The sequence below is a fragment of the Oncorhynchus clarkii genome, chromosome 17 (genome assembly GCF_045791955.1).
Source record: "Oncorhynchus clarkii lewisi isolate Uvic-CL-2024 chromosome 17, UVic_Ocla_1.0, whole genome shotgun sequence".
Classification (NCBI taxonomy): domain Eukaryota; kingdom Metazoa; phylum Chordata; class Actinopteri; order Salmoniformes; family Salmonidae; genus Oncorhynchus; species Oncorhynchus clarkii.
The window spans coordinates 24,344,369-24,364,763 of NC_092163.1; the positions used below are offsets into that span (position 1 = coordinate 24,344,369).

At 42.7% G+C, this 20,395-nt stretch overlaps 1 protein-coding gene across 1 annotated transcript in view; it reads left to right on the plus strand.

Moving 5' to 3' along the window:
• Positions 1–4,690: 4,690 nt before the first annotated feature.
• LOC139369663 (heterogeneous nuclear ribonucleoprotein L-like) overlaps positions 4,691–20,395 on the plus strand; it is a 60,706-nt gene continuing 45,001 nt past the window's right edge. The window contains exon 1 of the mRNA XM_071108928.1: positions 4,691–5,017. Within this exon, the coding sequence (XP_070965029.1) occupies positions 4,805–5,017 (213 nt within the window). The 5' untranslated portion in view covers positions 4,691–4,804. The remainder of the gene's footprint in view (positions 5,018–20,395) is intronic.

The following is a 20,395-nucleotide window of genomic DNA, read 5'->3' on the forward strand; positions in this document are numbered from 1 at the left end:
ATTCCTGGATTATGCGACGTTCAGAATGAGACTGTAGAGGAAATTGATTAATTAGCGACTGTTGTAAAATCGATATTCTGATATTCTTTGAGTTAATTTGGGAAATAGAAACTCAATAAAATAAATTATCCCATGGTGCCCCAGGTTTATGAGTTAATAATTGCCTGATACATTTAATCACGCAATTATAAACCATTAATCATTCGATGAGCAGCAGTCGTCACATTAACTAATACAACGTAACGACATTGGCCTCTGACCGCAAGGCACTACAGAGGGTAGTGCGCATGGCCCAGTACATCACTGAGGCTAAGCTCCCTGCCATCCAGGACCTCTACACCAGGCGGTGTCAGAAGAAGGCCCTAAAAATTGTCAAAGACCCCAGCCACCCCAGTCATAGACTGTTCTCTCTACTACCGCATGGCAAGCGGTACCGGAGTGCCAAGTCTAGGACAAAAAGGCTTCTCAAAAGATTTTACCCTGAAGCTATAAAGCCACTCCTGAACAGGTAATCAAATGGCTACCCAGACTATTTGCATTGTGTGCCCCCCCAACCCCTCTTTTTATGCTGCTGCTACTCTCTGTTAATCATATATGCATAGTCACTTTAACTATACATTCAACATACTATCTCAATTGGCCGACCAACCAGTGCTCCCGCACATTGGCTATCCGGGCTATCTGCATTGTGTCCCACCCACCACCCGCCAACCCCTCTTTTACGCTACTGCTACTCTCTGTTCATCATATATGCATAGTCACTTTAACCATATCTACATGTACATACTACCTCAATCAGCCCGACTAAACAGTGTCTGTATGTAGCCTTGCTACTTTTATAGCCTCGCTACTGCATATAGCCTTTATAGAGTATTTTTACTGTTCTTTTATTTCTTTACCTACCTATTGTTCACCTAATACCTTTTTTGCACTATTGGTTAGAGCCTGTAAGTAAGCATTTCACTGTAAGGTCTGTTGGATTTAGCGCACGTGACAAATAAACTTTGATTTGATTTGGTGACAGTCCTCGTGGGGGTAGTAAAGAAGAACTCCCTAAGAGAATACTGGAGCACAGATCCTATGTTTGCAACTCCCTTCTTTGCCACCCTCTTTTCCCAAGACCGCTTCCTAGTTCTGCTGCGATGCCTGCATTTCGTCAACAATGCTACTGCCATCCTAAGTGACCCATTATACAAAATAAGAAATGTTCTTTTCAGCCTGACATCAGCATTTGGTCGGGTCTTTGTGCCATACAAGGACCTATGCATTGATGAGTCCCTGATGTTATGGAAAGGTTGGCTGGCGTTCTGCCAATATATTCCCTCCAAAAGGCACAGGTTTGGGGTCAAGTTCTTTGTCATGTGTGACGTGAAGACAGGATTTGCCATTATAGTTTACAAAGAGTCCACCACTGACATCTAACATTAAGAGGGGCTTGGGGTTTGGTGATGACCATGCTGGCTCCTCATCTCGGCAAGGGACACACTTTGTACATGGACAATTGTTACAGTAGTCCCACACTCTTCCAGCATCTGCTCTCCATCAGCACAGGTGCCTGTGGCACAGTAAGTTGGAACAGGAAGGGGATGCCGGCATTCGGATGCAGGAAGATACAGAGAGAGGTGGAGTTCAAGGAGAACGGTCAACAGCTGGCAGTAAAGTGGCATGACAAGCGAGACGTCCATGTCCTCTCCACTGTCCATACAGCAACCATGTCGGCCTCAGGGAAGATGGACCACCTGACGGGAGAGAGAAAAATCAAACCAGACTGTGTGCTTGATTATAACCTTAAAATGTGGGCAGTGGATAAGGCGGACATTGTGGAATGCATTGTGGAATGCATTGTGGAATGCATTGTGGAATGCATTGTGGAATGCATTGTGGAATGCATTGTGGAATGCATTGTGGAATGCATTGTGGAATGCATTGTGGAATGCATTGTGGAATGCACTCGGAAATCGAGCAAGTGGTATAAGAAGATATTTTTCCATCTGATCGACACTGCTGTCCTCAACGGCAGCATAGTTCACCGCCAACTAACAGGTGAGATGATTACTGAACAAGGTATTTTTGGTAATTGGACGTACAGTTCACATTCAAATACATTATGCAATTATAGTGACAATTATAGTCTCACCCACCTGCCCACTGCCTCATCATCCTCTAACTTTCCTCATCCTCCACACTCCCTCATAGGTAAAGTAATTACCTACCAAAAGTATAGAGAGAACCTCATGAGAGAGCTGCTGGAGGAGCACCACACCCCTCGGCGCCGATCCACTGGGGGTCGTCCTGCTGTAGACAATCCCCTACGCCTCACTGCACGGCATTTTCCCTGCAAAGTCCCTCAAACTACTGCTCAAGGTAGTCGCACACGGAGGCACTGCAAAGTCTGCCTGTCTGGCATCAGGGGAAGTAAGCAGAGGAAGTTGACAAAATACATGTTGGCCTGTGTGTTTTCTTGCTGTGTTTTCATCCAGTAAAACTGTTATGGAGTGTACGCTAGCGTTCTAAAGCTGGCCTCAATCTTCTGCTCCAAAGATGTCCAGCTCCAGCTCCAGTTATGATATTGGCAAATCCTGTTTGTGGTTTCTGAAAGTACAGAATAAAGAGGAATTATTCATTAGAATACAATATAAGGATATAGCAATAAAACAATATTACAAAGAAGTAACATAATAAACACTGCTATAAAAAATAGTATATTGCATTGACAAAATCACAAATTTGAGTTACGACAATAAGAAACTACCTTTTGAACTCCACAAGGGGGCAGGGCAGGGCAGAACAGAGCTATGCTGAATAGACCAAATAAACAAACCATGGTCATATTTTTTATTTATTTCACTAGGCAAGACATTTAACAACTAATTATTTTTACAATGATGGCCTACACCGGCCAAACTCGGACAACACTGGGCTAATTGTGCGCCGCCCTATGAAACTCCCAATCACAGCCACATGTCCGCGGTTATACGGAATATACACAAATAGATTATGCTCCACACATACAGTAAGCTACAATACAAACGACATACAGAAACTATTACAACGTAATAAGACACTTACTTTGATAGAAACACACACATTTCCAAAGTTATTATTAGTAACTAAAACAACAATGACTGCGATGCGGGCAACAGGTGGAAAATGTGAACACGTGTGCAGATCCTGTTCTGACGGAAGAAGCGCAAATGTCTGCAGACTTGAACTGCACAAACAATTGGTAAGTGCTTGGGGAATTTTGTCGGGGTCAGAAATGTCCCAAAAAAGAAGTTGTCCGCAACAGTAAAAATTACTATTTTTATGTAAATGAATGAAACTGTTCTTAGAAAATAAAAACTTGTTAGAAAATAATTTGAAATTGAAGTTGAAATAAAAGCTGTCTAAATTCCTTGGTTTAAGGGCAGCGTGGATTAAATATACTGTTGCATAACAATCACATTCTGGAATGGAGAGAACGTTCTAACATCACGTGGATTAAAAAAACTCACGCTGGGACGACCGTTAGAGATATTTGGAACTCATGCATGAAAGGGTTAAGAAGGAAAGAAATTCCACAAATGAACTTTTAACAAGATACACCTGTTAATTGAAATGCATTCCAGGTGACTACCTCATGAAGGTAGTTGAGAGAATGCCAAGCGTGTGCAAAGCTGTCATCAAGGCAAAGGGTGGCTACTTTTGAGAATTTTAAATATAAAATATATTTTGATTTGTTTAACACTTTTTTGGTTACTACATGATTCCATATGTGTTATTTCATTGTTTGGTGTCCTCACAATTATTCTACAACGTAGAAAATAGTAAAACTAAAGAAAAATCCTGGAATGATTGCTGTGTCCAAACTTTTGACTGGTATTATATATATATATATATAAATATATATATATTTGTTTACTTAAATACAAAAGTGTTACCTCTTGGGCCCCCCACTGGCCTGGGCCCAGGGGCTTCAGCCCCGGTAAGCCCCTGCATTATTCCAACCCTGCTGGTTCCACAGCCTTTTTAGGTAAGATGCCCACATGCATTTGGGAGCTAAGTTTGCTCCAAATATTTTTTTCAGTTCAGGTAACCTAACACGTGGATTCAGTTACTTAATAATTAGTTGAAACAACTAGACTGTTTTCTTCATTGTGTAGTTCTAAGTCTAATACTACCGTACTAGTACATAGTAATAACAGAATCGTACTTGACCAATAGCCTATGGATTGCCTATAGAAATGAAGTGCTATTTGCATGTGAAAGTAGGGCGGCAGGTCACCTAGCTGTTAAAAAGGTCGCTGGTTCGAAATTCCTGAGCTAACTGGGTAGGTCGGTTACGTAACTATAATTGCTCCAGTAAGTCAGAGCATCTGCTAAATGACTAAAATGTGAAGTGTCATGGGATACATTTGCTTCATTGTTTACCTTTTAATTAGGCCTAGTGTTCTACTCTTTGATGGTATGCACGTAGACTACAGACTGTGGCTCGTCTTCCGCGAAACAGAAGCTTCTATCCTATATTCGCTTTTTACGCATAACCGCCATAGCCAATCAACGACTATATTCAGAACAGAAGCATAGGTTGTCCAATGGAAGAAAATCTGCAATGTGAAAAAAAGAGTGAACGTGCACGCACAAGAAGGGGGCGTATTGGAGGGTGGCATTACCGTCAATGCGCACAGCTGTCAGAATTCTAGTTCGCTTGGTCGACATTCTGTTTTAGAGCCACGTGCATGCAACTTTCTGGACTGCTTTTTGTGATTTATTTCTCAGGTGTTGAATTAATCTAACATCAAAAAATTGTTGCTATTCATCAACAATGTCTCTCATTGAGGAATACGAGGAAGGGGAATACGAGAGAGCGCCTAAGCGTCTCAAGACGATGGATGTGGAGGAGGGAGAGGATTTGGAGGAGGGGGAGGATTCAGATACAGCTTCCGCGGGGCTGCTAGGAGATGAGGAGGATGCTACGGGGACCGCCGGGGAAAACCGGGCCCGGTGGTCAACAAAAACATATGGGTCTGGAAGAAAGGTGGGTGTAGACATAACATTTCCCATTGTCTTAGATGGATGCTTGGCTTTGAAAAAGAAAGTGAGCATCATCAATGACCATATTCAAAGAAACAAGTCAGTGTTGTTTTCTATCTCTATCTCTGGGCAAGTGACAGTCTTCAATAAAGTTTTTTTGACTTGGATTGACAGATGGGCCTTTGATCCAGCTGCAGTTCTGAGAATCTTTAGGCTACTTGATTATTTAAGGACTGATTTCCAATAATGACAATTTAGTTTTGTGTCCAATATATCTAGCAATTTTCTTTAGAAAGCTTACAAAATAAAAATGAAAGATCTAAAATTGTCCATAGAAAGTGTGTGGAGCTGTGTAGCTCATATCTCTCAGAACACAAGACTTGGGAGTTCTCTGCCGAACGAAGCACACTATTTAACTTCGTTACCCCGTAATTTGATTTTACATTAGTGTCCCCGACAGTCTGGCGGCTTGAAATCTATTTTGTCTTAATAATAATGAGACAAATAATACGCAGGCTACCATCGATTTAGAGACTGCCCCCCGAAGAAATGTATCCGTGGGTGTCTTAGCTTAACTAAATTTAGACAAACGCTATGAACTGGGGCTTAAAATATTTATAATAACATTTGGATGAATGTCACTGTGAAGAACCATATCCCATTTCTCACCCAAGGCTAACATTGTTTCACCAAAGAGTATGACAGAGATGCTCTGAAGTACGTACATTCACATTCACAGTCACAACATAGTATTATCCTCGTATTTACACGGTTATATACAAAACTATGAACATATATGTTTATCCACATGCTGAAATAGACTTCAAAACCCAAAGTATTCTATATCTAGATTTGTGGTCTAGGATCCTTTATGAGAAATACAGGAGGGTTAGTTTAGGATTCCAAATCACACATGCTGCGTCAGGTCCATCTCCAGAGAGAGCCGTAAGAGAAATGTAACTATTTGAATACAAAGTGGTCATGGAGTCTGCCTGGTTGAGCACTGCTTATCTTGCCGTATTTGACATTTGCTGCTCCCTGTGAAGCCACAGATAGTGCTATCACTCGTCCAATCAACCGAAAACACACACTCTTGTTCAATCTTTGGACCAGTCAGTACCTTTGTGGGCTGCCAAGTCACAGTCAAAATAAATGAAACATTAATTTTAAACATTTTTGTCCTAGTCCTGGAGTAAAAAAAACATTCTCAATGGATATTTTCAATTGAAAGCACTTTTTAGTCCAAGACTCGGCCTAATCTGTGTCTGAAAAACTGTCCCAGATGTTCTCAATCTTGGATATTGGATATCCTTCCCCAAATTGTTGCTGTAATAATATGTGTTCTTAGTCAACCTAGTACTTAGTAAATTAAGAGTTAATAAAATAAAATAGATTTTGGCATTTCGCCCTGATGCCTCAAATTGGTAATTTAATAAAGAGTTAAATCAAGAGGGAACACTTTTCCTCTTTGGCATGCTTTGACCGTAAAGAGCGCCCTGAGAGTCGGGAAGCAAGTACAGGGAGTGAGTGTTTTAATAAATAAACAAAACAATAGCCACAACCAACGCACCGACATGAAACCGAGTCAGTAACACCTGAAGAAAGAACCAAGGGGAGTGACAGATATCGGGAAGATAATCAAGGAGGTGATGGAGTCCAGGTGAGTGTCATGAGGCGCTGGTGCGCGAGACGATGGTGACAGGTGTGCGGGATAATCAGCAGCCTGGTGACCTAGAGACCGGAGAGGGAGTATACGTGACATCGACACGTCACACACCTCCCCTGTGTTCAAAGGTAGCACCGCTCCCCTTTTGATAGATTGTCCGTTAAAGGATTATCAATAAGAGTCCAATCAAGGGGAAACACTTTTCAACCATGGTATAACACATGACATCACACCCTCTCATGTGAGTAGCATGTTGCTACGGTTACCTCCGCTCCTCTTTAAATAGCCTGCCTGTTAATCGGATTATCACCATCACCCTCTGGTAACTGATTGTCTATCATTTTTTATTGGCACGAGGAAGGGGGAAGTGGAGACTTCCTATATGGTTTTATTCTCTACACTTTTTTATTGGTATATCAATCTCCTACTTGGCTTTGCAACAATAGCTCCTCAGTTTGGGCAATGGCAGCCAGTTGCCTCCCAAATGTCAGGGCCCTGGTCAAAAGCAGTGCACTATATGAGGAATAGGGTGCCATTTGGAATGCTACCAGATAGCGTCCCTTATGTGAAAGTGATCCGCAGCCCTGACAAGCACATCAGAAGAGCCTAGGTGGGCGGCGGTAGGCCTTATCGGGGCTCAATAGAACATTAACATTTTTATTACATGCCTAACAATGAGCCTCGTGGGTGTGTTTGATAGGGAGAGATAGATCGAGGTGCAGTTTGCATTCTTAATCGTATCCCATTGGCATATGCAAAGAGGGAATTAAATCGTGGTCTCGTGGATGGTAGTAATGCCACTATGGCGCGACGCTAGGCACTATCTCATAAAGCCAAGGGCCCTGGCTGATAAACATCTGGGTGCGAGGCAGAGCTTTGTTCAGATGCCGGGATGGATCTCCCAAATGGCAAAATATTCCCTATATAGTGCACTACTTTTGACCACAGACATATAGGCCCTGGTCAAAAGTAGTGAACTATATAGGGAATAGGGTGCCATTTGGGAGGCATACAGTCCCTCATGGGGTTTCGGTGTATAACCGTTGGCATTTTGTGGGCACAAAAGATGGCAATGTTTGCATTTTGTGACAAGGAATGAATCATTTCCACAGAATATAGCATGTTACAAACGGCGGCTCATACCAGTGTGACTAAAGCCTCAGCTTTGGGCTGCATGAAACCTGTTTTCAAAGCTGCGGTAGCTTAGCTAAGAAATTAGCTTCAGTGTGGATCTGGGTGACACAGCTCTGGGAGAACTTTGACTGGGACTATATTCCAATATCCATACTAACTGTGGACATTAGATCGAACGCTACAAACGTACATTTTCTCAAGTCAAAACTTTGCTCTGCATATCCCCTTCCAATGTACATGTGTAATTATTTTACTGTAAATTAGTTTGAGTGCCTTGCTTGTATTTACATTTCTGCGAAAAGTTATTCTATTTTATTCTACATCGCATAAACGGATCTAGGACCAGGCTAATTTACCAGTGTCTGGTCTACTTCCTACACTAGATTTGGGAATTTTAATGTAAAAAGACCCATTAGCACTGACATGAGAAGTTCACAGGAGCACATCAAATTGGGTGTCAAATGACATCTAAGAGTAAATACCTTTTGAGAAATTGAGGCATAAATAAATCTCTCTACATTTTCCATCTTAAAAATGAGGAATAAGCAAAGGCTTTGATTTCTGGTCAAACAGATGGAAAATGGATCTTAGAAAACATCCAGCAGAAACAGTCTTAAAGGGTATTAGAAATACATCAAAACACAATAATGCTGAAGTAATGTCCCCCCTACCAACTAATATCATTTATATTTAGTTTTGCCAAAATGATTTGCCATCTGTAAGTTTCAGAAATATTGCCCAGTGTCTTGTCATTCTGTTACCAAAACACCACATATCTTTAAGATATTTTCTCATTTCTGTCCCTCATGAGGAGGGAGGATGATGAAAGTTCACAGAAGTAACAAGTACCGTAAAGGTAGACCTGCTAATTAGTGATAGTGTTTTTGCGGATAACGTTTGGTTTATGATTTATTATGTGATTATAGCGTGTTATTCTGTTACCAAATCAGTAACAGAATGACTGAACTGAAATGGCTGCAATGAAAATGTATAGTAGTCTCAAACGACAGTTGGGTTACCTTCTACTGTCCTCCCTTCCACTGGCACACTGTTATGTTCAGACCATTACTGTTTACTTTCTCCTTCTGTCTCATGGTCAAACCAAGAGTGTGAAAACAGTCTGGACACCACCTCCCTCTCTCTCTCCCTGTCTATCTACTCTCTCTCCAGTTAATGTCACCACTTCCAGCTCTTATTGACACTTAGGGCTGAGAATTACCAGGGACCTCACGATACGATATTATGATGATACTTAGGTGCCAATATGATATGTATTGCGATTCTCACAATTCTATATGTATTGCAATTCCATACTGTGATTTATTGCGATGCGATGTTCCAAACATATTGCTCACCACATGTCTGCTGCGGAGGGACAAGAGAGAGCCATGAGAAAAACTAGCTTTGATCAGTCATGGAAGTAAAAGTGCCGAAAACAAATTGGCTTTCTGTTTAAAAAGAAGATGGAGAACAAGCTATGAAGGAAAAATACTGGAGTTTTTGTGCCGGTACAGCAAACTAGCGCAAAAAGTATATTGCGATATTGTCAAAACATTACTATACGATATATCGTCAAATAATATACCAATATGTAACTGTATAGATCTTTCCCCCGTCATCACTGACACCTACCCATGAGCCCCCTCTCTTTCCATGTACTGTAGACAGCCCTCTCACTCACTGAGCACTGACCGACACCGGACATCCCTGGACATTGAAAAGTAGTGAACATATGGTCAGTTCAAATCTGGACCAATCATAGACATCTGCTTCATGTTTGAACAGCACAATACACTACAGTAGAGTATAGTATTGGTCAGTGCAATAAAGTACAGTACTTTACTGTACAGTAGATAATGGTTTAGTACAGCACAGTAGAGCACACAAGTAAAGTACAGTATAATTTACTGTATTGTACTGTACTTTACTGTACTAAACTAGCTTATAGTCTACTAAACTGTACTGTACTCCACTGTATTTTACTGTACTGAACTCCACTGTATTTTACTGTACTGAACTCCACTGTATTTTACTGTACTGAACTCCACTGTATTTTACTGTACTGAACTCCATTGTATTTTACTGTACTGAACTCCACTGTACTTTACTGTACTGTGCTCTACTGTGTTGTACTGGGATGTCCAAACTTGTGAAACATAGACGTCTATGATTGGCACAGATTTGGTCCGTTTCGGACCAACCAAATGTGGTATTATTTGGGGTCTGAGCTCATTATAATAATAGCTAGTGTGTAGAATAATACCCAACCATGCAAAGGAGGAAATATCATTGTTCTAGCTTTGTGTACCTATTCAGGAAACACCACCATGCATCTCTGTATAGTACCGACCAGGGCTGGACCAATGATGTCACTCTGCTACCATCATTCTGTTACTGGGTGTTAATCCACTGCACTTACTGTAGTTCAATAACCAAAATACATTTTGATCAAAGTCAAGGTGTCATATCATATCTGACACCCCATTCTTTATGCAGACATCTTTGAATATGACTTTGGATTAAATGCAGTATTTGATAGAGTTGTTGGAAAACGTCATTCTGTTACTCTTCACAGTTTTTCGATTGAATCTGTTTTGGTCAAACGTTCTGTTGAAAGTCCTAGAGTTGTATGGTTTGTTTAACTTTGAAATCAACGGTTTTTGTTTGGCATCCTTTTAAAGTGGAAAAGTCAGAGTCTTGGCGTCTTTCTGTCGCCGTAGAATTGCCCATTTGTCAAAGATGGGCTGAGCCCACAGTCTCTGCCTCCTGACATCCTGTCATTCTGAGGCAGACTGAAGTATACCAATCAGTCTTTGTCTTGGCCTGTACCTGTATAAAGTATGCTGGTTTGCATTGAAAGTGATCCAATCCCAATGTGTTGTCTTCGATCAAAATAAAATCTGAAATCGTATGCTTTTATCCTGTCATGAAGATGAGTGTCAGGGACAGGCAATCGGTAATCTAGTATTACACAATAAAAAAAGAGAATCATTCAGAAAATATGTTACATTCAAGGAGCGATGTGAAGTTGTTAGAAACCAAAAACCTACGGTTGAGCTGAGATAAAGGAGACTCCAAGGGGTTTCATGTTTGACGAACCAGCAATCAACACTGTCAAGGTTGAAGAACATGTCTGTGTGTTGCTAAGTGTCGTTCTGTTCGCTCAGTCTGGTACACTTGTTTTCCACATTCCACCGCAAGGTAGTTACAACGCAAGCATCTGTTGACCTCTTAAGAAACACTATTACCTACGACAGATGCTGAAGATGGTTTATATTAAAGTGGTTGTGGCTCATTTTTTTCTTCTTTCCTTTTGACTTCCACGCACCAGAGGAAGTGTTCAACTGATGCTATCTTTCTTAGCTTCGCTGCTTGTGCTTTCCAGCACTCTGTGTCTCTCTCTCTCTCTCTCTCTCTGTCTCGCTCTCTGTCTGTCTCTCTCTCTCTCTCAGTCTCTCTCTCCTAAATTCATTGAGCTGTAGTGGGAAGGCTTAATGCTCCCAGGGTGGTGTTTGAAGTGAATCATTATCGTCAGTTTTTTTTTCTATCTCCTACCCTTCTTCTTCTTCTTCTTCGTCTTCCTTGCTGACAGGCTCTTGGGCAGATTCCCACTGTGCTGATGTTATCAGGAGTCACTTAGGAGCTTATGATTTAAACTCAGCCGAAGCCTGAGTGTAACGAAATTCTCCACCTTTCCCCATTCTCTTTCAGTCTCTCGATCTATTGTCTCTTCCTTTTCCTCCAGTAGCTTAGCTGGCCCCATAAGTGTCAAGCAGTGAGGCAGCGAGGCAGCTATGCCCGCTGTGAATGCCTTTCTGTGAACACTGTCACTATTGGACTGTTTTCTATTTGATATCATTTTGTATGGCTCCCAAATCAGTAGGGAAAATGAGGTATTGCAGTCTAATCCCAGAACTGTTTGTGCTCTGTAGCACTCCTATCACTAGAAAAGCAGGGCCTCGAGGGACCCCGATTTGAGCCAATGAGCAATCATTTTGACTGCGACATTCAAGTATAAGTCTAATAGACACATTTCATATATGCTATTGTATATGCTATTTGGTTGTGTTTGTGGAGGTGTTTGATAACATTAGAATAAATGAATACACAAATTCAAAGAACACAATGGCATTTTCATGAAGTTATTGTAGGCTGCCTGCTGCCACATGCTCATTATGTGTAGTGCATGGAACAGGGGCTATTCTCTGAAAAAGTGACATTTTGAAATAGAGCTAATCTCTTCAATCTTGAGAGTTATTGTCAAAGGTCAGTGTTTTGGAAACTTCGGAATCTGCTCTTTCTGATAATATCTAGAAATCAAAACGTCTTAATTGCATGTGACTGCAAGAGGATTTGATGCTCTGCGGAACATACCTGCGTTAAATAGACTTATTTAGGAAAAGTCGAGGAATGTGGGGGGGGGGGGGGATGACTTTAAAAAGAGAGATTTGAATTTGAATTGAATATGCATTCAACCTTTCTGCCTCTGTGTTTCTAGTGATATGGCCGTTAGCATGACAGCGCAAAGAGATACGGGACCATGCTAGAGCTGTAATGCCACAGAAATTTTGAAACCTAGTCTGTAAAGATGGCCGTGATGTTGAGATCGCCTAAAGCTATTGTCCCTAAAAACAGGAAAACAGTACTACTGTCCAATTGAAGAGTGTAACAAGAACTGAGAGGCTAGTGCTGTGAAGTGTATTCCCATCGGAAATCACTGTGCAAACAATTGAAAAGGCAAACATTAACAGATGACTGTAGCAGAGGGAGAGAGGGATAGGATTTTTGCTGGTGGCTTTGTTGACCGTCCCTCTTCATTACCAGGATAAGGCTCTCTGTCCAACTCGCCCTCTCTTTTGCAGAAGCCTCCCCCTCTGCCTTGGGCCTCTCCCTTTCTCCCATTCTCCATCTCCCTTTCACTCCCTCCCTTTCTCTATCCCTCTCTCCATCTCTCTCTCCTGTGAACACAAGTACAGCAGCAGTTGCAGCGTCACGGCCAGAGTATGCCAAGAGCTTGCGCTTGATGAAGCCACTGCTGTAAGACATGGGGAATAGTGTGAGTCCGAGTCCGTTCCCCCTTCCAAGACTGACATGGCGATGTGCTAGGAAATACTGGTTAAGATCTCTGATGACGGTCGGTGAGGCTGAAATGTCGGCATTCAATAAATAAGTGATACTCTGCAAGCGCAGTGAGAGAGCGCTTCTTTTCTTTGGACTGTTATTCAACATGTCCTAAGGCTACACACCTACAAAGCAATGCCTAGATGTAAAATTGCAGTACATTTCACCTATTTTCTACGGTGCCCGTCCAAACAAAGCAACATGGAAAATCTCTTGAGGCAATACTGGTACCCCAGATTTTTTTTTGAACAGCAATTCAATGGTAATATTAGCAAGGGCTGAAATGATATAGGTGGTGTTAGTTGTGGCCTTGCCAGTGGCCACCATCTTCTTCGAGACTCCCTTTATAAGCATACAGCGACTGGTCTGGCAACTCTCTCAATGCAAATCAAATCCAATTTTGTTTGTCACATGCTTCGTAAACAACAAGTGTAGCTAACAGTGAAATGCTTACTGACGGGCCCTTCCGAACAATGAAGAGAGAAGAGAAAAAAAAGAGAAATAATAAAATAAAATAAAGTAATAACACGTATTAATAAAAGTAATAATAAATACACAATGAGTAACGATAACTTGGCTACATTCACTGGGTACCAGCCTGACTTCAAGGCTGTGCTGCTGAACTTTGGCTGCTCGTCATTACACCGCAACCAGCCAGGGACCGGGCAGGGCAGCTCCATATTAACTCTGCTGCCCTGTCTGTCTTTATTCAAGTTTAATTTGAGACTCGAGTGGGGGTGGGGCGCAGGAGGGAAGGGGATGGAAGTGGGGGAGTAGAATCACAGGCGCTTTATCTCCGCAACTCTGTGATCTCAGCATCGTCTTCAGAGGGAGAGCTTGAAAGCAGCAGTTCGCCCCCTTGCAAAAGGAGAGTTCTGAAGGCAGGCGGGCTGGCGGTGGCAGCTCCCGACATGCCCTACTTAGCTGGCACATCGCACTGCGGGACGTTATTTCTCCCAACCCTTTCTGACATCAGAGATACTGGCGGAGAGGCGTTCCTTAGTATTCCTTGGCTTTTGCGAGTCAGTGTCTTATGTAATCCGGCGCTGGAATTAATGGTGATCCCGACAGTTTTTTATTTTGTGTGGTTTATTGAAGTATATGTAAATGAGGCCTGTGCCCTCGCCTATTAATGCTTCTCCAAAGCTAACGTCAGGTGGAAGCCTAGAGACGAAATGTTGGTTTTTCTGCACCATTTACGTTGTTTTTGGTGTTGTTAACCATGGTAAACGTCACGCAGAGATAGGCACACTTACTGAAACAGGTGTTGAGGACGTGCTCGAAGCAGAGACACATTTCTGACTAATTTACATTTTGAGGAGGCTTTATTTACATATAGTAGCTGTTGGCATTTTGTCAATACGATTTTTTGATTTTCCAACGCAAGAACACCAAACAGACGAGATGAGGATATTACATATGTTGTTATTGCTGCTGATTTATTTATACATTTTCATTATCTTCTTTGATTTCCTGTTTGGGGAAAGTACTGCATTCTTATTGTATGTGTAGAAGGAGATTCACTACCATTAGTAAGATGAAGTAAAATACACCTGGAGAAAGCTGTAGCACATCAGAGACGGACTGGCCATAGGGCAATTTTTTTGCCCATTTGGCTTGTCTAAATTGGGGGTTTTGCGCAAAATGATCATTATTTGGCTAATAACGGGGGCCTGGAGGGAAAAAAATATCCCGGTGTGTTAGAAATGCTTGGCTGATTTCTGGTCCCAGTCTTCCCCGCACTAGATTAAAGCGGCAAGCAGCAGTTGAAACAATAACAAAGCATACTCTACGCCCCTGTTTCGGTAAAAAGCTGAGGGATGGGGCAAGAGAAATGTAACCACTCCTCAGTGCATAGACAGAGCTATGGATGCAAGGACTGACCATCCATGATATCAAAATGATTCCCCCTCACACCGCCAATGTCTAGGAGAGCCTCGCCATTGTAGTCAGTTATAGAAGTGAAAAAAAACCTTATGGCATTTGGAGTATTGGAGACAATGAGCGAGATTCAGTCCAAAAAATAATAAGAATTCAGTATGAGGGTATATTGGCACTCGGCTAAATCCTGCTGGTCTGTCAGCATGATGAACAAGCCGGTGGCCTTCTCGAGATTCCTCAACCAGGTGTGACTTTGGTAGTAGTGGCAACATTCCGTGATGTAACCCACTGTGAGATCGTATGGCCGAGCCCTTCCCTTCACTATCACCATCACTCTCAAACACATTTACCTATTTAAAAATAAAAAAAAATAAAAATTGTTTTACTGGACGGAGATAGTGAAGGGAGACAGGAAAGTATGGGTGCGGTGCGAACTAAATTCAAACGCCAACACCTGCGTACATACTGTATGTCATATCTTAATTTGGCCAGTTTCTCACAGCAGGAATGTATGCACTCACTATTGTAAGTCCATCTGCATAAGAGTGTCTGCTAAATGACTAAAATGTACATGTAGGGAAATAATCATGCAGTAACAGGAAATTTGAATTATTATGTGGATTGTAATTCATTTGTCATTTTGGTAGGGGTTGATACATTTTTCACTTTTTAAAGTGGAAATGACAAACTTTCGAAGCCTTTTTAAACCTCTAATACAAGTTCGCATTTCCCCCTGTGCAGGAGGATTCTCCGCAACAACAGAGTGATCAAATGAATCTGTACATCAGGTACACCTGTACATGTGCTCTGAAGCCATACAGCAACAGTAACTGCTAGACCAATCCAGGCCACTGTCTTTACTGTTTCTGTCAGCCTCAAAACAATGGACCAACATCATCCAAGTCTGCCAATCTATAATCAAGGAAATGCTTAGCATTTATTGTCGATTTTCAGCTTGAAATGCAACCAGGCTACATAATGGCACATCTTAATGATGGCCTGAACTGAGTAAGAGACGGACACACCTCACTGGCCCTTCTGAAACATTTGGAACATTAGTTTATATTGAATAGCTGCGTTTCAATGGCTGTTTCAGTATGGTTCCAACCATGGTTCGTATCAGGGTCTCTCGCGTGTCACAAGACTGCTAGCTCGCTGAGCTATAGCCAAGGCTGGTCATTAGCTCGTGAAGTTAACCCAAATCCTCAGGCCTCTGGCAAGGTTAGTCATCTCATGAGAATGGTTCCACCTCATTACATGTTCACTCATCTGGTAGTAAAAGTCCTCTTCACCTTTTCCTGTATGTTTTAGACAGCGTTTGATGAGAATAATAATCGTTTTGTTATCTCTTCGTGTGATTAGGGTGATTATGCGCTTGAGTGATTAAAAATACTCGTCTGATGTGTAAAGATATGAGAATGAATATTCCACCACATCTGTTGACAAGTTTGGCCCTTTTTTACGTTGGCATAATTATAGGACATTTGCATTTCAGACAGACCTGCATGCCAATGATGTTACCCAAATTAAAATTGGATGAGAATCTTTTTTCTTCTGCGATAATTAGAAGTCAAAGGCACATTCCAATGTTGAGCCACTGAGGCATTATGGCTAGTGTGTCTGTGTGTGTGTGCGTGTGGTGTTAGGATGTATGTAGAGCATGTTCTCTCTAATACTAAGTAGTTTATTAACCTCACATTCTAAAGATATGCTGATCAGTGGGGACATTATTTAACTTCGAGGTTGAAGGTGATGTTCCTCAAAGGAGCACTGGGATGTATTAACTCTGAATACATTGTAATCAACGAGAGGAAAAGCAATATGGTGGGAACTGCACTGCTGTTTGAATTAAATGAATAGAACAATTATCATATTCAAACAGCAATGTAGGGCCCATATAATCGTATCATGATCTAAAAAGCCAAACTGATCCTATATTGACACTCCCTGACCCTCTCCGAGGAGGTCTCAGGGGGAGAGGGATATGTCAAAAACCTCACACCTGTACAGGTTACCCACTTGTACATATAGTGAAACAAGACTATATACAGTAAGCACCCCCAACTTATGATTATGATTATTATCATACAGGCCCTGGTCCATCAGATAAGATCTATGGACAGTTATCATGTTTTTTTCAAGCAACTTTCTGTCAAAGGTTGATGATCAATTTGAATATGGGGATTATCATAGACAACGACCTTGAATGATTTTCAAAAATACACACATCAATTGCAATGCACCGTGCGCATCGCAGTCTCTTTAAAGCCAATTTTTTTTCACATGCCAAAAAACGCATGATCATTGATAAGTTTTGTTGTGCACGCAACTACACAGAAACAATCCAAAAGCCTGCGGCCTTGTGAAAATAGGTTTCCCCTTTGAAGTGAAAATATAAAAGCAAGCTTCGGCGCGCACAACGTTAAAACAATATAGAGAAAGAGAGGGGGGGGGGGGGGGGGGGGGGGGGGGTCTGTGAAGATCATCAAAGCGGTGGAAAATTCCTCCCGAATGTCAATGTGTAACTTGAAAAGTAGGGCATAGAATCCAATCATATCCATATTAATAACCTCTGTGGCTGAATGGGTGAGAAGGAAAGGAGAGAGAAGGTGTACATCTCCATTGGCATCCTATTCTCTGCATCACTTTTGACCAGGGCCCATAGGCAGAAAGGGCACATCCCCTGGACGATGGGTATATTTCAAATCAAATCAAATCAAATCAAATTTTATTTGTCACATACACATGGTTAGCAGATGTTAATGCGAGTGTAGCGAAATGCTTGTGCTTCTAGTTCCGACAATGCAGTAATAACAAGTAATCTAACTAACAATTCCAAAACTACTGTCTTGTACACAGTGTAAGGGGATAAAGAATATGTACATAAGGATATATGAATGAGTGATGGTACAGAGCAGCATAGGCAAGATACAGTAGATGGTATCGGGTACAGTATGTACAAATGAGATGAGTATGTAAACAAAGTGGCATAGTATAGTATAAAGTGGCTAGTGATACATGTATTACATAAGGATACCGTCGATGATATAGAGTACAGTATATACGTATGCGTATGAGATGAATAATGTAGGGTAAGTAACATTTATATAAGGTAGCATTGTTTAAAGTGGCTAGTGATATATTTACATCATTTCCCATCAATTCCCATTATTAAAGTGGCTGGAGTTGAGTCAGTGTCAGTGTGTTGGCAGCAGCCACTCAGTGTTAGTGGTGGCTGTTTAACAGTCTGATGGCCTTGAGATAGAAGCTGTTTTTCAGTCTCTCGGTCCCAGCTTTGATGCACCTGTACTGACCTCGCCTTCTGGATGATAGCGGGGTGAACAGGCAGTGGCTCGGGTGGTTGATGTCCTTGATGATCTTTATGGCCTTCCTGTGACATCGGGTGGTGTAGGTGTCCTGGAGGGCAGGTAGTTTGCCCCCGGTGATGCGTTGTGCAGACCTCACTACCCTCTGGAGAGCCTTACGGTTGAGGGCGGTGCAGTTGCCATACCAGGCGGTGATACAGCCCGCCAGGATGCTCTCGATTGTGCATCTGTAGAAGTTTGTGAGTGCTTTTGGTGACAAGCCAAATTTCTTCAGCCTCCTGAGGTTGAAGAGGCGCTGCTGCGCCTTCTTCACGATGCTGTCTGTGTGAGTGGACCAGTTCAGTTTGTCTGTGATGTGTATGCCGAGGAACTTAAAACTTGCTACCCTCTCCACTACTGTTCCATCGATGTGGATAGGGGGGTGTTCCCTCTGCTGTTTCCTGAAGTCCACAATCATCTCCTTAGTTTTGTTGACGTTGAGTGTGAGGTTGTTTTCCTGACACCACACTCCGAGGGCCCTCACCTCCTCCCTGTAGGCCGTCTCATCGTTGTTGGTAATCAAGCCTACCACTGTTGTGTCGTCCGCAAACTTGATGATTGAGTTGGAGGCGTGCGTGGCCACGCAGTCGTGGGTGAACAGGGAGTACAGGAGAGGGCTCAGAACGCAACCTTGTGGGGCCCCAGTGTTGAGGATCAGCGGGGAGGAGATGTTGTTGCCTACCCTCACCACCTGGGGGCGGCCCGTCAGGAAGTCCAGTACCCAGTTGCACAGGGCGGGGTCGAGACCCAGGGTCTCGAGCTTGATGACGAGCTTGGAGGGTACTATGGTGTTGAATGCCGAGCTGTAGTCGATGAACAGCATTCTCACATAGGTATTCCTCTTGTCCAGATGGGTTAGGGCAGTGTGCAGTGTGGTTGAGATTGCATCGTCTGTGGACCTATTTGGGCGGTAAGCAAATTGGAGTGGGTCTAGGGTGTCAGGTAGGGTGGAGGTGATATGGTCCTTGACTAGTCTCTCAAAGCACTTCATGATGACGGATGTGAGTGCTACGGGGCGGTAGTCATTTAGCTCAGTTACCTTAGCTTTCTTGGGAACAGGAACAATGGTGGCCCTCTTGAAGCATGTGGGAACAGCAGACTGGTATAGGGATTGATTGAATATGTCCGTAAACACACCGGCCAGCTGGTCTGCGCATGCTCTGAGGGCGCGGCTGGGGATGCCATCTGGGCCTGCAGCCTTGCGAGGGTTAACACGTTTAAATGTCTTACTCACCTCGGCTGCAGTGAAGGAGAGACCGCATGTTTTCGTTGCAGGCCGTGTCAGTGGCACTGTATTGTCCTCAAAGCGGGCAAAAAAGTTATTTAGTCTGCCTGGGAGCAAGACATCCTGGTCCGTGACTGGGCTGGGTTTCTTCCTGTAGTCCGTGATTGACTGTAGACCCTGCCACATGCCTCTTGTGTCTGAGCCGTTGAATTGAGATTCTACTTTGTCTCTGTACTGGCGCTTAGCTTGTTTGATAGCCTTGCGGAGGGAATAGCTGCACTGTTTGTATTCGGTCATGTTACCAGACACCTTGCCCTGATTAAAAGCAGTGGTTCGCGCTTTCAGTTTCACACGAATGCTGCCATCAATCCACGGTTTCTGGTTAGGGAATGTTTTAATCGTTGCTATGGGAACGACATCTTCAACGCACGTTCTAATGAACTCGCACACCGAATCAGCGTATTCGTCAATGTTGTTATCTGACGCAATACGAAACATCTCCCAGTCCACGTGATGGAAGCAGTCTTGGAGTGTGGAGTCAGCTTGGACCAGCGTTGGACAGACCTCAGCGTGGGAGCCTCTTGTTTTAGTTTCTGTCTGTAGGCAGGGATCAACAAAATGGAGTCGTGGTCAGCTTTTCCGAAAGGGGGGCGGGGCAGGGCCTTATATGCGTCGCGGAAGTTAGAGTAACAATGGTCCAAGGTCTTTCCTCCCCTGGTTGCGCAATCGATATGCTGATAAAATTTGGGGAGTCTTGTTTTCAGATTAGCCTTGTTAAAATCCCCAGCTACAATGAATGCAGCCTCCGGATAAATTGTTTCCAGTTTGCAGAGAGTTAAATAAAGTTCGTTCAGAGCCATCGATGTGTCTGCTTGGGGGGGGATATATACGGCTGTGATTATAATCGAAGAGAATTCTCTTGGTAGATAATGCGGTCTACATTTGATTGTGAGGAATTCTAAATCAGGTGAACAGAAGGATTTGAGTTCC